Raw genomic sequence first — 15,976 nt, 5'->3', positions numbered from 1 at the left:
CGCGTTTCACATTTTCGTACACATCGTCGCACTCGATGTGATAAATCAGACTGTCAGTATCGGTGTACGTGACTTTACACTTGTCGCCATACAGGGGAAACATGTACTCGTGATGAAATTCATACAAACAGACTTTTGATACGTCGAGAATGCACATGCCGACGTAAATAGGTTTGTCGAATTTAACTTCGAGTTTTCGCAGTTCAACGGCTATCAGATTTTCCGAAAAAACGCTCCTGCTATGAAAATTTGGTTTCAAGATCAGTGCCTCCGCGCCGTATCTACCCTCCCACTTTGTTAATAATTTTACATCGACGTGATTGCGAACGTTCTCCATCGTTTTCCCGAAAACCGCGTCATTTATCAATTTATATAAATTTTTCTCGAACTCATTTTTTGCCAGTGTTCTAAATTTTGTATTGAGTTCGATGTAAGTGCGGAGCCACGCAGATTGAGCGAATTGCAATACGCGATGTATTTTTGTGACGCGAAGGCCATGGTGCGTGCACTGCTGTAGGTTGCGGTAGTGTATGACGTAACGCTTCTTATCATACAGCGTGGCGAGAAGTTTTTCCTGCTGTTTGCCGGGCGGTTTATCGCGCGTCGGACAGAACGGTAGGTCGGCGTGCGCGTCGTGTTTATTCTCCGGATACTCGAGATCAACCTCGAGAATATAACCCATGGGCGAATCCAATGCGATCGCGTTAAACTCGAAATTTGAAACGTCTTCGACCCATCGAAAATCTGCGTAGGGCAGTGGTTGACACATCGCCCAGCCGTACAAGTTGTTTACATCGAAGTACATTAGAAACGACGACGGTTTCAATGGATCGTAATATTGCATGTACTTGTTATTAGCTTGCGCGTATCTGTTTGAACATTGACTCAGACCACCACGTATACCGCGTTCGATGAACATGACCATGTCAATGTCGGTGAGCAGTTTGAAATTGATACACGTATGTTTCAACATGGCGTCCCACGTGAAACCTGGCAAAGTGTAGTAGTAACGCCGGATCGAGTCCATAACTCGCGATACAGCTGTCGCGGAAATTTTCAAACACGTCGGCCAACAGCAAGACATCGGTTTTCAGGTATAGATCGCTGTATTCGCCCAGGATTCGAACGGAGAATCGCTGCCAGACGTTCGCGGCGTGCGCGTAATCGCTCTCGGATACAGTGTCACCGGTCAAGGAACTGTAAAATGAATCGCGCGGCGGTAAACACGTGTCCTCCAACTTTTCGATGCTGTCCACGTATTCGTATGGAAAGACACCTTTTCGCGTCAATAATTCGAAATCGTCGGTTGATAATTGTGAAAATTGAGAACGTACAGTTTTTAACTTATCTTTGCATAGAAAAGATGCTAATTTATCGAGGCTGCTACTCAAAAATTTATACGAATCGATGAATCTTAATTTTATGTCGCTTCGCGAATCTGATCTGTCGGCTGTATCTTTTACGTGCTTCGTGAATGAGATGTACTTTTCTTTTGTTATCGGTAGTACATCGACCGAGCCTTTGAACGCGGCAGCTATCTCCGTGATAATGAAATGCGCGTCGTAGCCCGATAAATTGTGGAAAATTACGGGGATGTAATGCGAATCTTTATAATTCAGATTGCAGTTCGAATGTGCGGGACCTCTATATCGACCGGTCAAGTGGCAATGATCGCGTACTCGCACGTCGTCTGGCGCGAACGGTTTTTCGCAAATGTGACATTGCGCCGCGCTGCGAAATATCTCCCACTCGTCTCGCGTTAGATCTACCATGCGAACATTCTCGGACAAGATAGCCTTTACGCGATGCGCCAATCCTTTCAGTTCCTCGGCAAACCACGCGACGCAATCCTTATCGCGGCGAAATCGATACGCAGATAACGAGTCGTCGTACGAGCACCGCACGTAGTATCCTATACTACATACCCGATGATGTTGAAACCTGAACGTGGTCGTTGTCGGATCCGCTTCCGTCTTCTCAAGGGTACATTCCAGGTCGGCGTACACGACATATGGAAGCCGCTCTTTCCTGCTGTGATTCTTGAAACTCAGCTACTTGTCGTCCTCGCTCGGTAGTCGGATTGCGCAGTTGTTTATCTTCTGACAGTCGACGGTGTGCGCTTCCAATTTCTCGCTCGTGTAGAAATAGTGCAAACATCTGCAAAAAAAACAAATATTGTAAATTATTAAATAAAATATTTTATAATTTTATTAAAAAAGAGTATAAGTACTCACCGATCGCAAAAGTATTTCCGACCACGGTGCGTGCTCAATTGCGAGCTAACAAGACGCGATAGATTCTTGATCCACGCGAAATGCCCCACGTTGTCGTTTCGCGGGTCCTGCACGTACAGCAGATTTACGTGTTTGCTCATCTTCCAGTCGGTGAGTCGTATCGGGAGAACGTTCGGCGTCTTCTCCCCCTCGACAGTATATACGTTGATCGACACGTCGTTGAATCGTTCGAAGTTTTTAATTTGACTCAACGTCACTGGAAACTCAATGTCTCGTAAATTTAATACTGTTGTATAATGAGGATACGAAGATTCCCGTTCCGAATGTCTTTCGGCTGGATGTAGAGCAGCCACCACCGACCACGCGAAGCATGCATTGTCCATCGATTGCACGTTGATCACCGCTCCCTTCAATTTAATTTGTTGCGGTAATTTGATGTAACATCCCGCGCGCAAAGGATTGTACTTGTTCACGTTCACTGTCAAATTGAGTATACGCGATAACGCCCACCCGCTATCGCGTTCCTGAAACTCTTCTAGGGACGATAAAGTAGGCTCGATAACGTGTCGCTTGTACCACTTGCGCAGATCGGACCGATCGGACGAACGAAAGAATTCGCAGTTTCTCGTGTTGACACTTTGTTCGCACGTTTGTCACCCGTCACAAACTCGCCGTTGAACACAGTGTTTATCTTTACACTTGCGTGTCTTTGCATGACGTTCCGCACATGATCGAGCACGATGACTTCAGCATCTTCGAGAAATTTTTGCGGTTCGATGTGATTGATATTTATCACCGCACCGGTCAATACACGGCTTTTGAACGCGGTATCGATCTCTCGCCAAACGAGTCTTTCCGCGTTATCGTCACTACTAGTACCCGCCGCGTACTCACCACCGATATGTACGAACCGTCTCTGTAATAGGGTCTTCGCACCTTCGAGTCGCGCGATTCTTGCCACTAAAGATTGTCTGTTTCCCGGATTGCCTGTTTCGCGGATTGAGAGCCGCGGACGCTTGGAACGACAGTCTTCTTCGAGCCGCTCGATAAACTCCTCGCATCGCTGTGTCCATGCAAAATATTCGCCCAAGGTAGCGATTTGGTCGGATCCTTCCAACAGGTCGCGTTCCGTTTTATCGAGATGTTCCATGTTTTTTTTTTAGATCACGTCACATTCTTCAATGGAGCACTTGCACGTGACTCGATCACACGCTGAACAATATCGTTTGCAACGTTGAATTTCAAAGTGCATAAACATAAAATTTACAGGATTGAAGTAGAGGACATTAAAGTGATTAAGTTCCCAATTATCAATATCATCACAGTCACGTTCATCGGTTCTTTGAAGCATTAATAGATGATTAGGATTATCGAGACGGCCAGGGTACATATACATACGTACCGAATTGTTCATCACCACCAATTCGACGTATTTTCCAATACCTGTATGAATCTTAATGTATGTTGCTTCACAATCGTCGAGCTTTTCAAAAATTTTAGACGCCCAATAGCGATAGTCAACAATAGGTTTAATATAATACGGCACAACGTCAGCACGGCGAGCTGCACGTGATTTTTCCTCGCTAACGCACTCGTCCCGCAGCCGTCGATACACTTTTCGTTTCACGTTAGATCTCCAATCATAAGGAGAATTCGAGGTATCGATAACGACTCTTTGTCTAGCGATGCGGTGACCGGTTCCGCGTATACCTAGTTCGCGATCGCGAAGAAACTGTACCGGTGATATTCGTTGCACATCCGTCAATTTCACTCCTTGATCTTCTTTACGCAAACCTTCGGCGACATCTGTTGTAATATCTTCCATTGTTAAAACATCCACAGATTTTGGAGACTCTACAGAGTTCTCTTCAATTATCCACACCATGTTGCGCACGTTATATATATGTCCCACTCGCGATAATGTTTTTTATCACTTTATGCAAATCGGACACATGTTGCACGGTAATATTTGGTACAATGGAGTGTGACAATCTCCGCAAAATCGACCATTTATTACGTTGTACGGTTCGGTTACATGCTCTCGATATTCACGTATGTGCTCACCAGTGTCTGGTACAGCGATCATACACGAATAACACAGTTTATCTGAACCGTATCTAAAATAAAAATAAATTGCGCAACACTTCGTATGTCTATCCAACGCTAAAAATTCGGGACGCGACACTATTTTTTTCATAACTTCTCTACGGTTATCGTCTTTATCGCTGTTGTAAGCGCTGTTCGGTGACAATGGACGATCTTCATCGGATGAATCTACATCCATTATTGCCTCGAAATTATTGTCCATCTCGCGTGCAAATCGGGCACATATTACACGGAAATATCATATACAATGCTTCATGACATCTTGAACAACACCGGGTATGCATCATTCCGCGTAACTCAACGTAGTGTTTTCGGCGAGCGTACATGTAATCGCCAAGGTCCGATAGAACAATCATGCACGGAACACATAGTGCAAGTGCACCACCCGTTGAATAATAAAAATATATTACGCAACGTGCCGTTTCCGGGACAAGTGAGTGGATAGCGTGTGAGAGTGTGCGAGTTTAAAGGGAAGATTAAGGAGAGTCAGAGAAAGCTGAGGAAGGCGAGAGTGTGCGAGAAGGGAGGAGTAAAGGTGAGTGAGCGTGGAGGAGAGAGGGGAGAGTGGTGGAGGAGTGGAAAAAGGGAGTATAAGGAGGAAAAGTGACAGGGCTCAGACAAAGCGTACGGCACGAACGATAGTTGGTGTAGAGGGGCGACGCGATAGGTGAGCCGAGACGCGTGCGGAGCGCTGGGTAGGGCGAGAACAAGAGACGGTGTAGAAGGGCGACTCGGCAGGCGAACGGAGGTACGTGCGGTTGTGCGTGGCAGAGCATAAAGTATAGCACGGGTAGAGGGAGAAGTGAGACATTGAGGAGGTAGAGATGAGCGAAGAGAAAGAAAGCGGAACGGAGATAAAGAAAGCGATAGATAAAGTAAAAGAAAAGGATAGATCCAGAAGGGGGAGTACAGGGAGCACGGGGAGCACGGGAACCTTAGAAGAGTTTTGGAAAAGGAAGAGAGAGGATTTAGATAAGAGTGGGGGGAAGATAAGGATGGAGCTTTCAAGAGAAGCAATATGACGGCAAGGTCGCCTAAAGCGGAAACGGAGGTAGATGAGAAAGATTTAAGGGGGATAATTAACGAATTGAGAGAGGGTTTTAGGAGCATGAGAGAAGAGTTAAGGGAGGGCTTTAAGGAGCAAGGAAGGGAAGTAGAGAAGATAAGGAACGAGTTAAGAGTGCGAGAGGAGAAGTGGAGCGCGGAGAGAGAGGAATTTAAGAAGAGAATTGACGATTTGGAAAGAAAACTGGAAGGGATGAGAATGGAGTATAAGGAGGGAGGGCAAGAAGGAGGAAAAGGTGCAGAAGGAAGCGCAGGACTGAGAAGGGGGGAGGGGAGGGAGGAGTCTGATTGGAAGGAAAGGGTAGAAAGGCTGGAAAGGAGGTGTGAAATGAAGGAGAGGGGAGAAAAAAAGAGAAACATTGTGATTAAAGGAGTAAAAGAGAAGGAGGGAGGAATAAAGGGGGGGATAGAGGAGGTGATGAAAAAGATAGGAGTGGAGGCTAAGATAGAGGAAATTAGAAAAATAGATGCTGGAAGAAGAGAGAAGGGAGGTATGGCAGTGGTAAGAGTAGGAAGTGAGGAGGAGAAGGCAAGAATAATAAGAAATAAGTGGAAATTGAGAGATGGAAGTATTTGGATAGAGGAAGATTTAACATGGGAAGAAAGGAGGATAAAATGGAGGGTAAATCAAATTGCATGGAAGGCGAGAGGAGAGGGAAAAAGAGTGCGGATAGGGCAGGGAAAGGTATGGATAGAGGGGGAGTGGTGGATGTGGGATGAGGTAAGAGACGTACTCAGAGATAGCAGAGGGAGGTGTTGGGAGGCAGGACAAGGGAAAGAGGAAGAAGGCAAGAGAGATGAAGGACAAAAGCAGGGGGAATAGAAGAGGGAGAAGGATCGGATAGGACAGAGGGGAGAGAAGTAGAAAAAGGGAAGGAGAAGAGAGAGGAAGTGGAGAAAGGAGTGGGAGAGGAGGAAAAGGAGGAGGAAGAGAGGGGAGAGAGAGAGGAGGGAAGGAGAGTACACAATGTGTCGAAAGATAAAGAGACAGAGGTCAGATGGGACGAGGAAGGGGGGAGAAGAACGGATTGGAGGGTAGTATTCTGGAATATAGCAGGTTTGGAAAATAAAGATAAGGAATTCTGGGAGGGGCTGAAGAAGGAAGATGTGATAGTTTTGATGGAGACGTGGATAGGAGAAAAGGGTTGGGAAAGAGTAAGGGGTAGGCTGCCAAAAGGGTACGATTGGGGAGTGCAATGGGCGAAGAGGAAGAATAAAAAAGGGAGAGCGATGGGAGGGATGTTAATGGGGATGAGAAAAGGTCTAAAAGAGAAGGGAACTGAAATTGAAATAAGTAGGGAGGGACTGGTAGTTGGAAAGGTAAGGATAGGTGGGGAGAGTTGGAGAATTGTAGGGGTGTATGCAAAAAAGGAGGAAATGGAAGGGATTATGCAGGAGTTAGGACAAATAATGGATAGGAAAGAGGAAGGAAGGTATACGATAATTGGGGGAGATTTTAATGCGAGGACTGGAGGAGAAGGAGGAGGTGTGGAAGAAGAAGAGCAGGGTAGTGGAGGGGAGATAATGGGGGGAAGAAAATCGAAGGATAAGAAGACGGATAGAGAGGGGAGACTTTTGGTGAGGACCATAGAGGAGAGAGGATGGGAAATATTCAATGGGAGCATGAGAGGAGACGAGGAGGGGGAATTCACTTTCACAGGAGGAAGAGGAGCAACGGTAATTGACTACGTAATAGGAGAAGGAGAAGTGAGAGAGAGGGTCGTGAGCATGACGGTGGGGGATAGAGTGGACTCGGATCACCATCCCTGGAAGTGGTGTTAAGAAGGGGGAGTGTTGAGAGAGACAGTGGAAGAGGGTGGAAGAAAAGAAGCAGGGGGGTCTGGAACGAGGAAGGAGTAAAGGTTTTCATGGAAAAAATAGGGAAAGTGGAGGAAAGGGGGGAAGAATTAAATAGAGAATGGGAGGTAATGGAATCAAGAATAGTAGAGGCGTTAAAAGGGGTAGAGGAGGAGTTGAAGGGGAGCAAGAAGGAGAAGGTGGGATGGTGGGATAAGGAATGTGGAGAAGCGAAGAAAGAAGCGAGAAAGAAATTGAGGGAATGGAGAAAGGAAAGAGGAGAAGACAGGGCATTCAAGGAAAAAAGGAAGGAGTTTAAGGAGCTATGTAAGAGGAAGAAGGAAGAAGAGAATTGGAGATGGGAGAGAAAAGCGGAGGAGGCAAGGAGAGAGTCGGAGGTTTGGGAGATAGTAAATAAAGAGAGAAGAAAAAGGAGGGGAATTGAGGAAGGAATAGAGGAGGGAGAATGGAAAGAGCACTTTATGAAATTGCTAGGAGGAGTGGAGGGAAGGGTGAGGATGGGGAAGGAAGAGGTGAGGGAGGGAAAAAAGGGAGAGGAGGAGGGGGAGATAAGTTTGGGAGAAATGAAGAGGGTAATGAGGAAGTTAAAGGATGGAAAGGCAATGGGACGGGATGGGATACCAAGTGAGGTATGGGAGCGCGGGGGGAAGGAGTTGGAGATTTGGGCGTGGAGATTCATTAACAGGATCTGGAAGGGAGGAGAATGGCCGGAAAACTGGAAGGAGGGAATAATCGCACCAATTGTAAAGAAAGGGGAAGGAAAAAGGGTGGAGGAGTATAGAGGGGTAACAATAATGTCGTCGCTGTATAAGGTGTATACAGCAATTTTGGCAGAGAGGTTAAAAGAGGAGCTAGAGGGGAAGGGAATAGTACCGCAAAACCAAACTGGTTTCAGAAGGGGAATGGGAACAATAGATAACATTTATGTGTTGAATTACCTGGTGAACAGAAAGTTGGAGAAGAAAGGGGGAAAACTGATAGCATGTTTTGTGGATTTTAAGGCGGCGTTTGACTCGGTAGATAGAGGGGTATTAATAAAAGCAATGAGAGAAAGAGGAATAAGGGAAGGGCTGGTGAGGAGAACGGAGGAGATTCTGAGGGAGACGAAAAGTAGGGTGAGGGTGGGAAACGAAATAGGGGAAGAGTTCTGGACGGGGAGGGGGTTAAGACAGGGGTGTCCGCTGAGTCCGTTACTTTTCAACATAATGTTAGCAGATATGGAGGAGGAAATGGGCAGAGTTAAATGGGGAGGGATAATGCTAGGAGGTAAGAGGATATATACGTTGGCGTATGCCGATGACGTAGTGTTAATTGCAGAGGATGAGGATCAAATGAGGAGTATGCTTGAAAAATTAGAGGGATATCTAGGTAGGAAGAGGTTGGAGCTGAATGTGGAAAAAACTAAAATAATGAGGTTTAAGAAAGGAGGAGGAAGGGACTGTAAGAGAAGATGGAGATGGGAAAGAAAAGAAATAGGAGAAGTAAAGGAATTTCGGTATTTAGGATATGTGTTCCAAAGAAACGGAGGGCAGGGGGCACAGGTAAGAGAAAAGATCAAGAAGGCGGAAGCGGTGATGGGGAAGGTTTGGGGGATAGGGAAGAGAAGATTTGGGAAAGACTGGGGAAAAAGAATGTGGCTGTTTGATAGACTGGTGTGGACGGTTATGGAGTATGGAGCAGAAATATGGGGATGGAGAGAGAGGGAAGGAATGGAAAGGTTGGAGGAAAGGTATATCAGATGGGTCTTGGGAGTAGATGGAAAAACGCCGTGGTACGTAGTTAGAGAGGAGCTCCAAAAGGAGAAACTAAGAGGGAGGGCGGGAATAAGCGCATGGAGATTCGAGAAGAAGTTAGAGGAGGGAAAAGGAAGTGAGCTGGCGAGGTTATGTTGGGAGGAGCTGAAGGGAAGGGAGAAGGAAGGGAGAGCAGGATCGAGCTGGGAACGGGAGAGAGAAGAGTTCTTTGAAGAAAGAGGAGTGGGGTTAAAAGAGCTTGAAAGGTTGAGAGAAGAGGGAGACGGTTGGCACCGCAAGCTAGTTGGAGGAGACAAGGAGACGCAAAGGAAAGAGAGATGGGAGAAGATCGAGAAATCGGATTATAATAGGTGGTACAAGGTAATAAAGGGAGAGGGTATCCCAGGATATCTGAAAAAGGGATGGGGAGAGAGCAGATGGAGAAGGGTGGCGAGGTTTAGGTTAGGGAGTGAGATGAGAGATAGCAGGTACTGGGAGGGGGAAGAGAGGAAGAAATGTAGGATGTGTGAATATAAAGAAGAAACGTGGGAGCATGTGTGGGAGGAATGTAGAAGGTGGAAATCAGGAGGAGGAAGTTGGCAGGAAGCGGTGAGTTGGGTTTTGGGTGAGGAAGGGGGAGGAGAGGAATGGATGATGAAAATAGAGAGGGAAAGAATGGAAGGGAAAGGGGAGTCGGAGGAGTAAGGAGAAGGATTAGGGGATGAGAGAAAGGGAGAAGGAAGAGACAGACAAGGGAAGAAGGAGGGAGAGGAAAGTAGAATAAAGGAGAGGAGAGCAATATGCGGAAGGGCTGTAGGTGAAGGCGGAGGAGCTTCTGAGGGATCCGGACGAGGACAGGGAGGAGCCGAGACAGGAAGGATGGAAGCAGACGGACGTAGAACCGGAGGAAGTGGAGGAAGACAAACAGAGGGGGGAAGGAAGAGGGGGAGGGAAAGGGAATTTAGGCAAATTGTAAGGTCGCATAAGGCCAGGGCGCGAAGGGGAGTTTGTGTAAGAGGTTTGGGTACGTTCCTCACAAAAACGCCTTGTAAACCCTACGGGGATATACAATAAACTTATCTACTACGCAACGTTTCGTACGTAAATTTAGTGCAACGATTTTCCGACGCATCACTATTCTATCGATGACTTTTTCATGATCGTCATCTTCATCACTGAAATAATCACTGTCGTCCGTTAACGCGCGATCCTCGTCTACATCCATATCGAAATTGTCATTTCCTTTATCATGAAAAATATTCCTTTGTATTGAATACTCGGCACAAAAAAAACTTCACCCCCGAGTATAAATGTTCGCGTTGCGAAAACTAGCCGAAGACTGATCCGCAAGATGTGGATCCATAATCATCCTGGCGACAATGGATGCTATGCGTTTGTATAATTGTCGTTAGACATATTTTGTTTATACATTCCAGCAGCCGGACATCGGCGCTCGCTTTTCGTAATATGCCGCGCCATAACCGAATACCGCCGCGACGGTTAAATCGTAATCGGCAGCGGCTCTTTCTAGAAAAAACATGAAGAGGACTCCGCAACGGTTAAATCGTCATGGGTGACAAATTTTATCAATTGTTTACCTCGGCTATTTTATTTTTAAACCGTCGTCGGACCATCGGTGCTCGCTTTTGTAGTGTGAGACGCCGTAACCGAATGGCGGCTCGCATGTTCTACAAGGGTGAGATCATTGCAGAGACAAGTGTCTAACTCGCTGTTTTGTTCATAGTCGCCGATAAAATTTCAGCAGCCGAACGGCGCCCGTTAGTAATACCCCGCGCCGAAAACGCGAACCCCCTCCCCCGCGGACCCCCTCGCCCTAGAACGCGGACACCTACCCCCCCCCCCCCGCGGACCCCCTCGCCCTAGAACGCGAACACCTACTCCCCCCCGCGGACCCCCTCGGCAAAGAACGTGGACACCTACCCCCCCCCCCTCGGCGGTACCCCTTGTCAACGATATGTTTATCAATATTTGATAAACAACATGTCCCGACGCGCTCGCCGCCCTCGAGTCCCTCCCCGCCCCGCTCCCCCCTCGGAGCTCCCGGGGCCGTAGGCACACAGTATTCCTACTTTTGCATTAGAGTAGAATACTTTGGCGACAGAATTCTTGTGCGGTTTTGGACGTGGCGTTCACGCACTCCGAGCGTGGCCTACGACACTTTCGCGATACTTCGTGTTATTGATACTATGATTTCGCGTTTATCCCGGTTAGGTCATATTCGGCTGTGTCGTTTTGCCGATATTCTATGTTAGTTGTAAGTTTAATTTTCTGGATCACGACGCATCCCTCGCGTCTGCTGTGAATTAACGTATGATTTAATCTGTTCCGTTACTGTATCTTATCCAAGTTCGAGACTAAAATCTTTCATGCTACGCTATCTAACTGCGTTCATTTACAATCGGAACAATTTATCTAAGGTCTGAGTTTGATATTCTCATCTTCCTTTTTCTTATTAATTATACAATTAATGTCTGCCTTTCATAATTGCATTCTTCTTTTGTTCAACAATTACACGACTCGTTACAATAAACCTTGTTTTCTCAATTCATTAACTATGTGAGTATGATTTACGCGTCACCCCGCCGAATGTTGCGCTGCCCTTTTATCAACCTCGCCCATACTCATTAGTCGAGCTGGCCGCTCTCTCGCACGCCGGATTCCTTGCGTTTTGTGTTTCCGGATTTGGAGTATTTCGTGGACGCGTGTCTACGCGTCTGGCGCCCAATATTAAAGTTTCGCGTCGGGTTACCGAGCCGTGCGAGGAGTTGTCGGAGAGGCCCATCACCCTTCTCTCCCCGGACCCCTTTTGATCCGTCGCACGCCCCGGGTACGACCGGGAGTGAAAAAGACGTGACAATACATGCATGTGTATGGAATTTCTTTTCAAAATCGACATGCATCGGGTCGGTGATCGAGCATGACTAGCGGTGCGGTGTAACTCGATTGCTGTTTAGGGAGGCCGCGTAAATTTGTATGAGTCCCGTGCGCGTGCGTGATCAACCCAATATCCTATAGATCTTTTCAGCAGTGCTGGAGATCGCACGGGATAGTGGTGTGCGTGTGCGGATGGCTCTGCAGAAGCGCGTGGTTTCTCGCTTTCAGATCATTATGAATTGCAGTGCGTTCTGTATGGTCTTGTAAGCAATAAACAAGTTTTATTGTTGAGAAAATCTCGACGATAAAATTATAAATTTTATAATATCAATATATTGGATATTGAATTTATTTTGAAAAAGAATATTATTCATGTCCGATTGATATTTAAAATCCCGATATAGATTGATAGAGCTAGACGAGACGAAGGAGGCGTAAAGGAGGACCAGAATCTCCTGGTAGACTACGGGAGTGATGATAGCACAGAGACAGTAATAGAGAGAAAATTAATAGAAGAAAAAGGTAAGAGAATATTGTTCAAAGAGTAAAATATAAGAAAATTAGAAGGTTAGAGATAGCAAATGTGTAAATATAAGTGTTTAAGGATGAAATTAAAATAATAATCTGAATATTTACACAGATAAAGAGAAAGAGATAGAGCTAGAGCCACGAGGGGCAACCTCAAAACCAAAAGAGAAGCCCCGAATCATAGAAGAAATTCGAGTGCCGAGATTTGTGGGAGAGGATAGACCAATTCTTCCGATTGGTAGTAAGCTCCTGTATGAACAACAAGAAAAACTCATCGCAAGAAATGAGGCGATGACTGGAAAATTAGAAACCACACTCAAAACCTTGGAAAGGGTGATGGCGCAAGCGAATTCTATGATGGAAAATATGGTGCAAGTTTCGGTGGCTAATTTAGAAAGAGAAAAACTAAAACTTAGACGATTAGAGGTAAATAACGATAATATACAAAATTTAGAAGAAAATAATTTTGAAAAAGTTAGTGAAATACAAAAAGAACCGAAAAGGAGAAAAGTAGAAGAAGTAATCTGTCCAGCCGAAATTAGAGATAAAAGTAGAGATTTAGAAGCATTTAAAAACGCAATAGAAATTGAATTAAATAATCAGAAACTACATATTAGAAGAGAGTATAAGCTTACGCAGAAATCTAACTTTGATCTTTGGATGGATTATTTAAAATCAGAGTTTATGAACAATGATTTGCTAGATGTAATAGATACAAGTATAAAAGGTCCAGAAAATCTTTCGGAATTAAAAATTGCTAAAAGAAAAAGTTTTGTTAGAGATATCATAATTAATCATATAGATGAAAATTATCATAAGAGAATTTTGCATGAAAAAGATCCATCAGAAATTTTAAAGAAATTAAGAGGATATAAGAAGAATGAAATAAATGTAACTCATACATCTGTAAGAGCTCGTCTCTATCAGATTAAAATGAAGAAAGATGAAAAAGTAAATGATTTTTGCGAACGCTTTGACTCCATAGTTAGAGAATATGAATCATGTGAGGACGCAGTGCCTCTCACAGAGCAAGAAGTCAGATCGTCGTTCTATTAGGCGGTAGCTTTTAATGTACCAGAACTGAGGAATGCCGATTTGATCAGAAGACAAACAACTCAAAAAGAAATGAATATTGATGAAATAAAATCATTTATTACGCAGTTAGAAGCAAAAACAAAGAGTATAGAGAAAGAGCAATTAGAGAAACCAGAGACTAAAGTACAGAGAGCGAAATTAGAAGCAGACGGAAAAACTTTAAAGTGCTACCGGTGCAATAAGTTAGGACACATGGCTAACGACTGTTCGCTCATTGAAACAGGAGCTTGGTTCTGTTATTATTGCCAAGAAGTTAGAGGTCACAAAGGAGACGATTGTCCAAACGCCTGAGCACAGGCTGGAAGATTTAGAGGAAAAAGGTATAAAAATAAAACTTAATAAAAATAGAAATAAGCAGAATAAAGCCGAACAGACAAGCACCAAAAGAGTAAATAATAGAGGAAAGATAGTTAAACTAGACAACAAGGTTCAAGCAAAGAAAGCAACAATAACCGCCACAGCTAAAAAAGATAAATCAGAGTCAGGTACGATTAGATTAATAAAGAGTAGAGATAATTCAAAAGAATTAATTAATTTTGTAGCAGATTCGGGAGCAACCGATCATATTGTTAATAAGAGCGTGATTCTGTCTAACTTTGAAAAATGTGAAAATCAGATTATCAGATGTGCGAATAAAAATGAATTTGCAAATATTGTAATAGACGGTAAAGGAGATCTTTTATTGCAAACGGGAGAAAAAGAAGAGAAAGAGATTAGATTAACAGATGTTATAGCAACAGGAGATGTATCAGAGAATCTATTGTCTTTGAGAAAATTAGCAGAGGCCGGTTTTAGCATTTATTTAGATGATAAGTTGCTTAAAGTATATAATAAACTAACAAATAAAGTAATTTTTAGAAGAAATTATAATAAACCTAATTGGATAATACAATTTGAGGTTAAAAATAACAATGTAGAGAATAACAGTAGAGTAGAATGTGCAGTATATAGATGCAGAGCAAAGATAGTGTCACATTGTGAGTCTCCTGAACAATCACAGACAAACATTCAAAACAATGAGTTATCAATTTCGGAGGGAGAATAAAAAAAATATGAAAATGTTGGATCTGCGATTGGGAGAAAGAATGATGAGGAACTCACAAGTGTGAATGAAAATGTACAGCATGAGATAAGTACAAAACTCAATCAAACGGTTAAATTAGAAGATCTACAATTGTTAGAGAACATAGAAGAAATGTGCGAAAGTTCAATAATAGAGAAGTCAGAGAAAACAAGAAGAATAAATGAGGCGATGTTATGGCATGTTAGACTGGGTCATGCATCACTAAGTCATCTAAAAAGATTACAGAAAATAGATAAAAGATTAGAGAGAGTAGAGTTAGATGATTCCATATTAGAATGTGAGGTATGTATAATGGCAAAAATGGAAAAACTGCCATTTAGAGAAACAAGAACTAAAGCACAAAGACCACTTCAAGTCATACACACGGATATTATGGGTCCGATAAAACCCACCTCATATCCAGGACAAAAGAGATTTATTATTGTGTTTATAGATGATCATTCTAGACTGGCGAAAGCATACTCATTAAAGATGAAAGACGAGTCCGGAGAGGCTTTAGAAAAATACCTCATACATGCCAGAAATTTACTAGGAAAAATAAGAAAAACTGTGTTACGTAAAGTCAGATCAAGGCAAGGAGTTCACGGGAGGTGCGTTTAGAGAAGTACTGGAAAGAGAAAAGATAAAAAACATATTTGCGCTACCGTATACTCCAGAGCATAACGGAGTAGCTGAAAGGTTCAATCGAACATTACAAGAGAAAATAAGAATATTTATGTTCGACTCAGGATTACCGAAAAGTATGTGGGAGTTAGCAGTTGACGCTGCTGTGTATGCGTAAAACAGATCTCCACACAAAACTATAGAGTATGAAATTCCATTGAAGAAGTTCTCACTAGAGACAACTTGTCACTTAGAACAGCTTAAGAGATTCGGATGCATTGGGTATGCAAAAGTACCAAAGCCCACATCAAAATTTGATAAAAGAGCAATTAGAGGAATATTAGTTGGATACACTAATACTGGGTATATACTATGGCATCCAAGTACGAGAAAGTTTATAGAGTCTCGACATGTCCGATTCAATGAAAAGATAACATATAAAGATGTATATAAAAACGGTCAAACCGAAAATGAAAAAGAAATGAACAAGGACTGGATGAAAGAATTTGTAGAAGATAAAGAGAAAGAAGAGTTAAAACAAGAAATACTAGAGAAAAGGAAAAGAGGTAGACCAAGAAAACAAGCAATACAGTTAGATGAACAAAAACGAAAGAGTGTGCAAAGAGAGAGTAACGCTCCAATGACTAGAAGTAAAACTAAGAGGAAATGTGAATTATCAGAGAATATTAGAGACAATCAGGTGCAAAAACCGATAGAGGATATTAGCTTCGCTAATTATAGTTTCGTAGAAACAAATAAGTGTCAAACAATAGAGTATGAAAATGAATTACATCAATGTCTTGTGGCATCGTTGA

The 15,976-nt window shown here is 43.6% G+C and overlaps 1 protein-coding gene and 2 pseudogenes across 1 annotated transcript; 2 read left to right on the top strand and 1 right to left on the bottom strand.

Annotated features, from left to right (window-relative positions):
• Nucleotides 1-1,977: 1,977 nt before the first annotated feature.
• Nucleotides 1,978-3,384, bottom strand: LOC139786917 (uncharacterized; annotated as a pseudogene).
• Nucleotides 3,385-8,266: 4,882 nt separating this feature from the next.
• Nucleotides 8,267-9,661, top strand: LOC139786916 (uncharacterized). Its single transcript, XM_071726024.1, has one exon. It carries the CDS (start codon nt 8,267-8,269, stop codon nt 9,659-9,661), a length of 1,395 nt encoding a protein of 464 aa, XP_071582125.1.
• Nucleotides 9,662-9,677: 16 nt separating this feature from the next.
• LOC139786915 (uncharacterized) lies at nt 9,678-15,190 on the top strand (annotated as a pseudogene).
• The last annotated feature ends 786 nt before the right edge of the window (nt 15,191-15,976 follow it).

Source organism: Temnothorax nylanderi, unplaced genomic scaffold (genome assembly GCF_030848795.1).
Source record: "Temnothorax nylanderi isolate EJ_2023f unplaced genomic scaffold, tnyl_v1.0 TNYL_tig1191_pilon, whole genome shotgun sequence".
Lineage (NCBI taxonomy): Eukaryota > Metazoa > Arthropoda > Insecta > Hymenoptera > Formicidae > Temnothorax > Temnothorax nylanderi.
The sequence above is the reverse complement of the archived record's forward strand: the minus strand, read 5'-3'. Positions and strand labels throughout refer to the sequence as shown.

Excerpts from the sequence above, each read along its gene's own strand:
- LOC139786916 (XM_071726024.1), top strand. The coding sequence starts at position 8,267 with ATGAGAGAAAGAGGAATAAGGGAAGGGCTGGTGAGGAGAACGGAGGAG.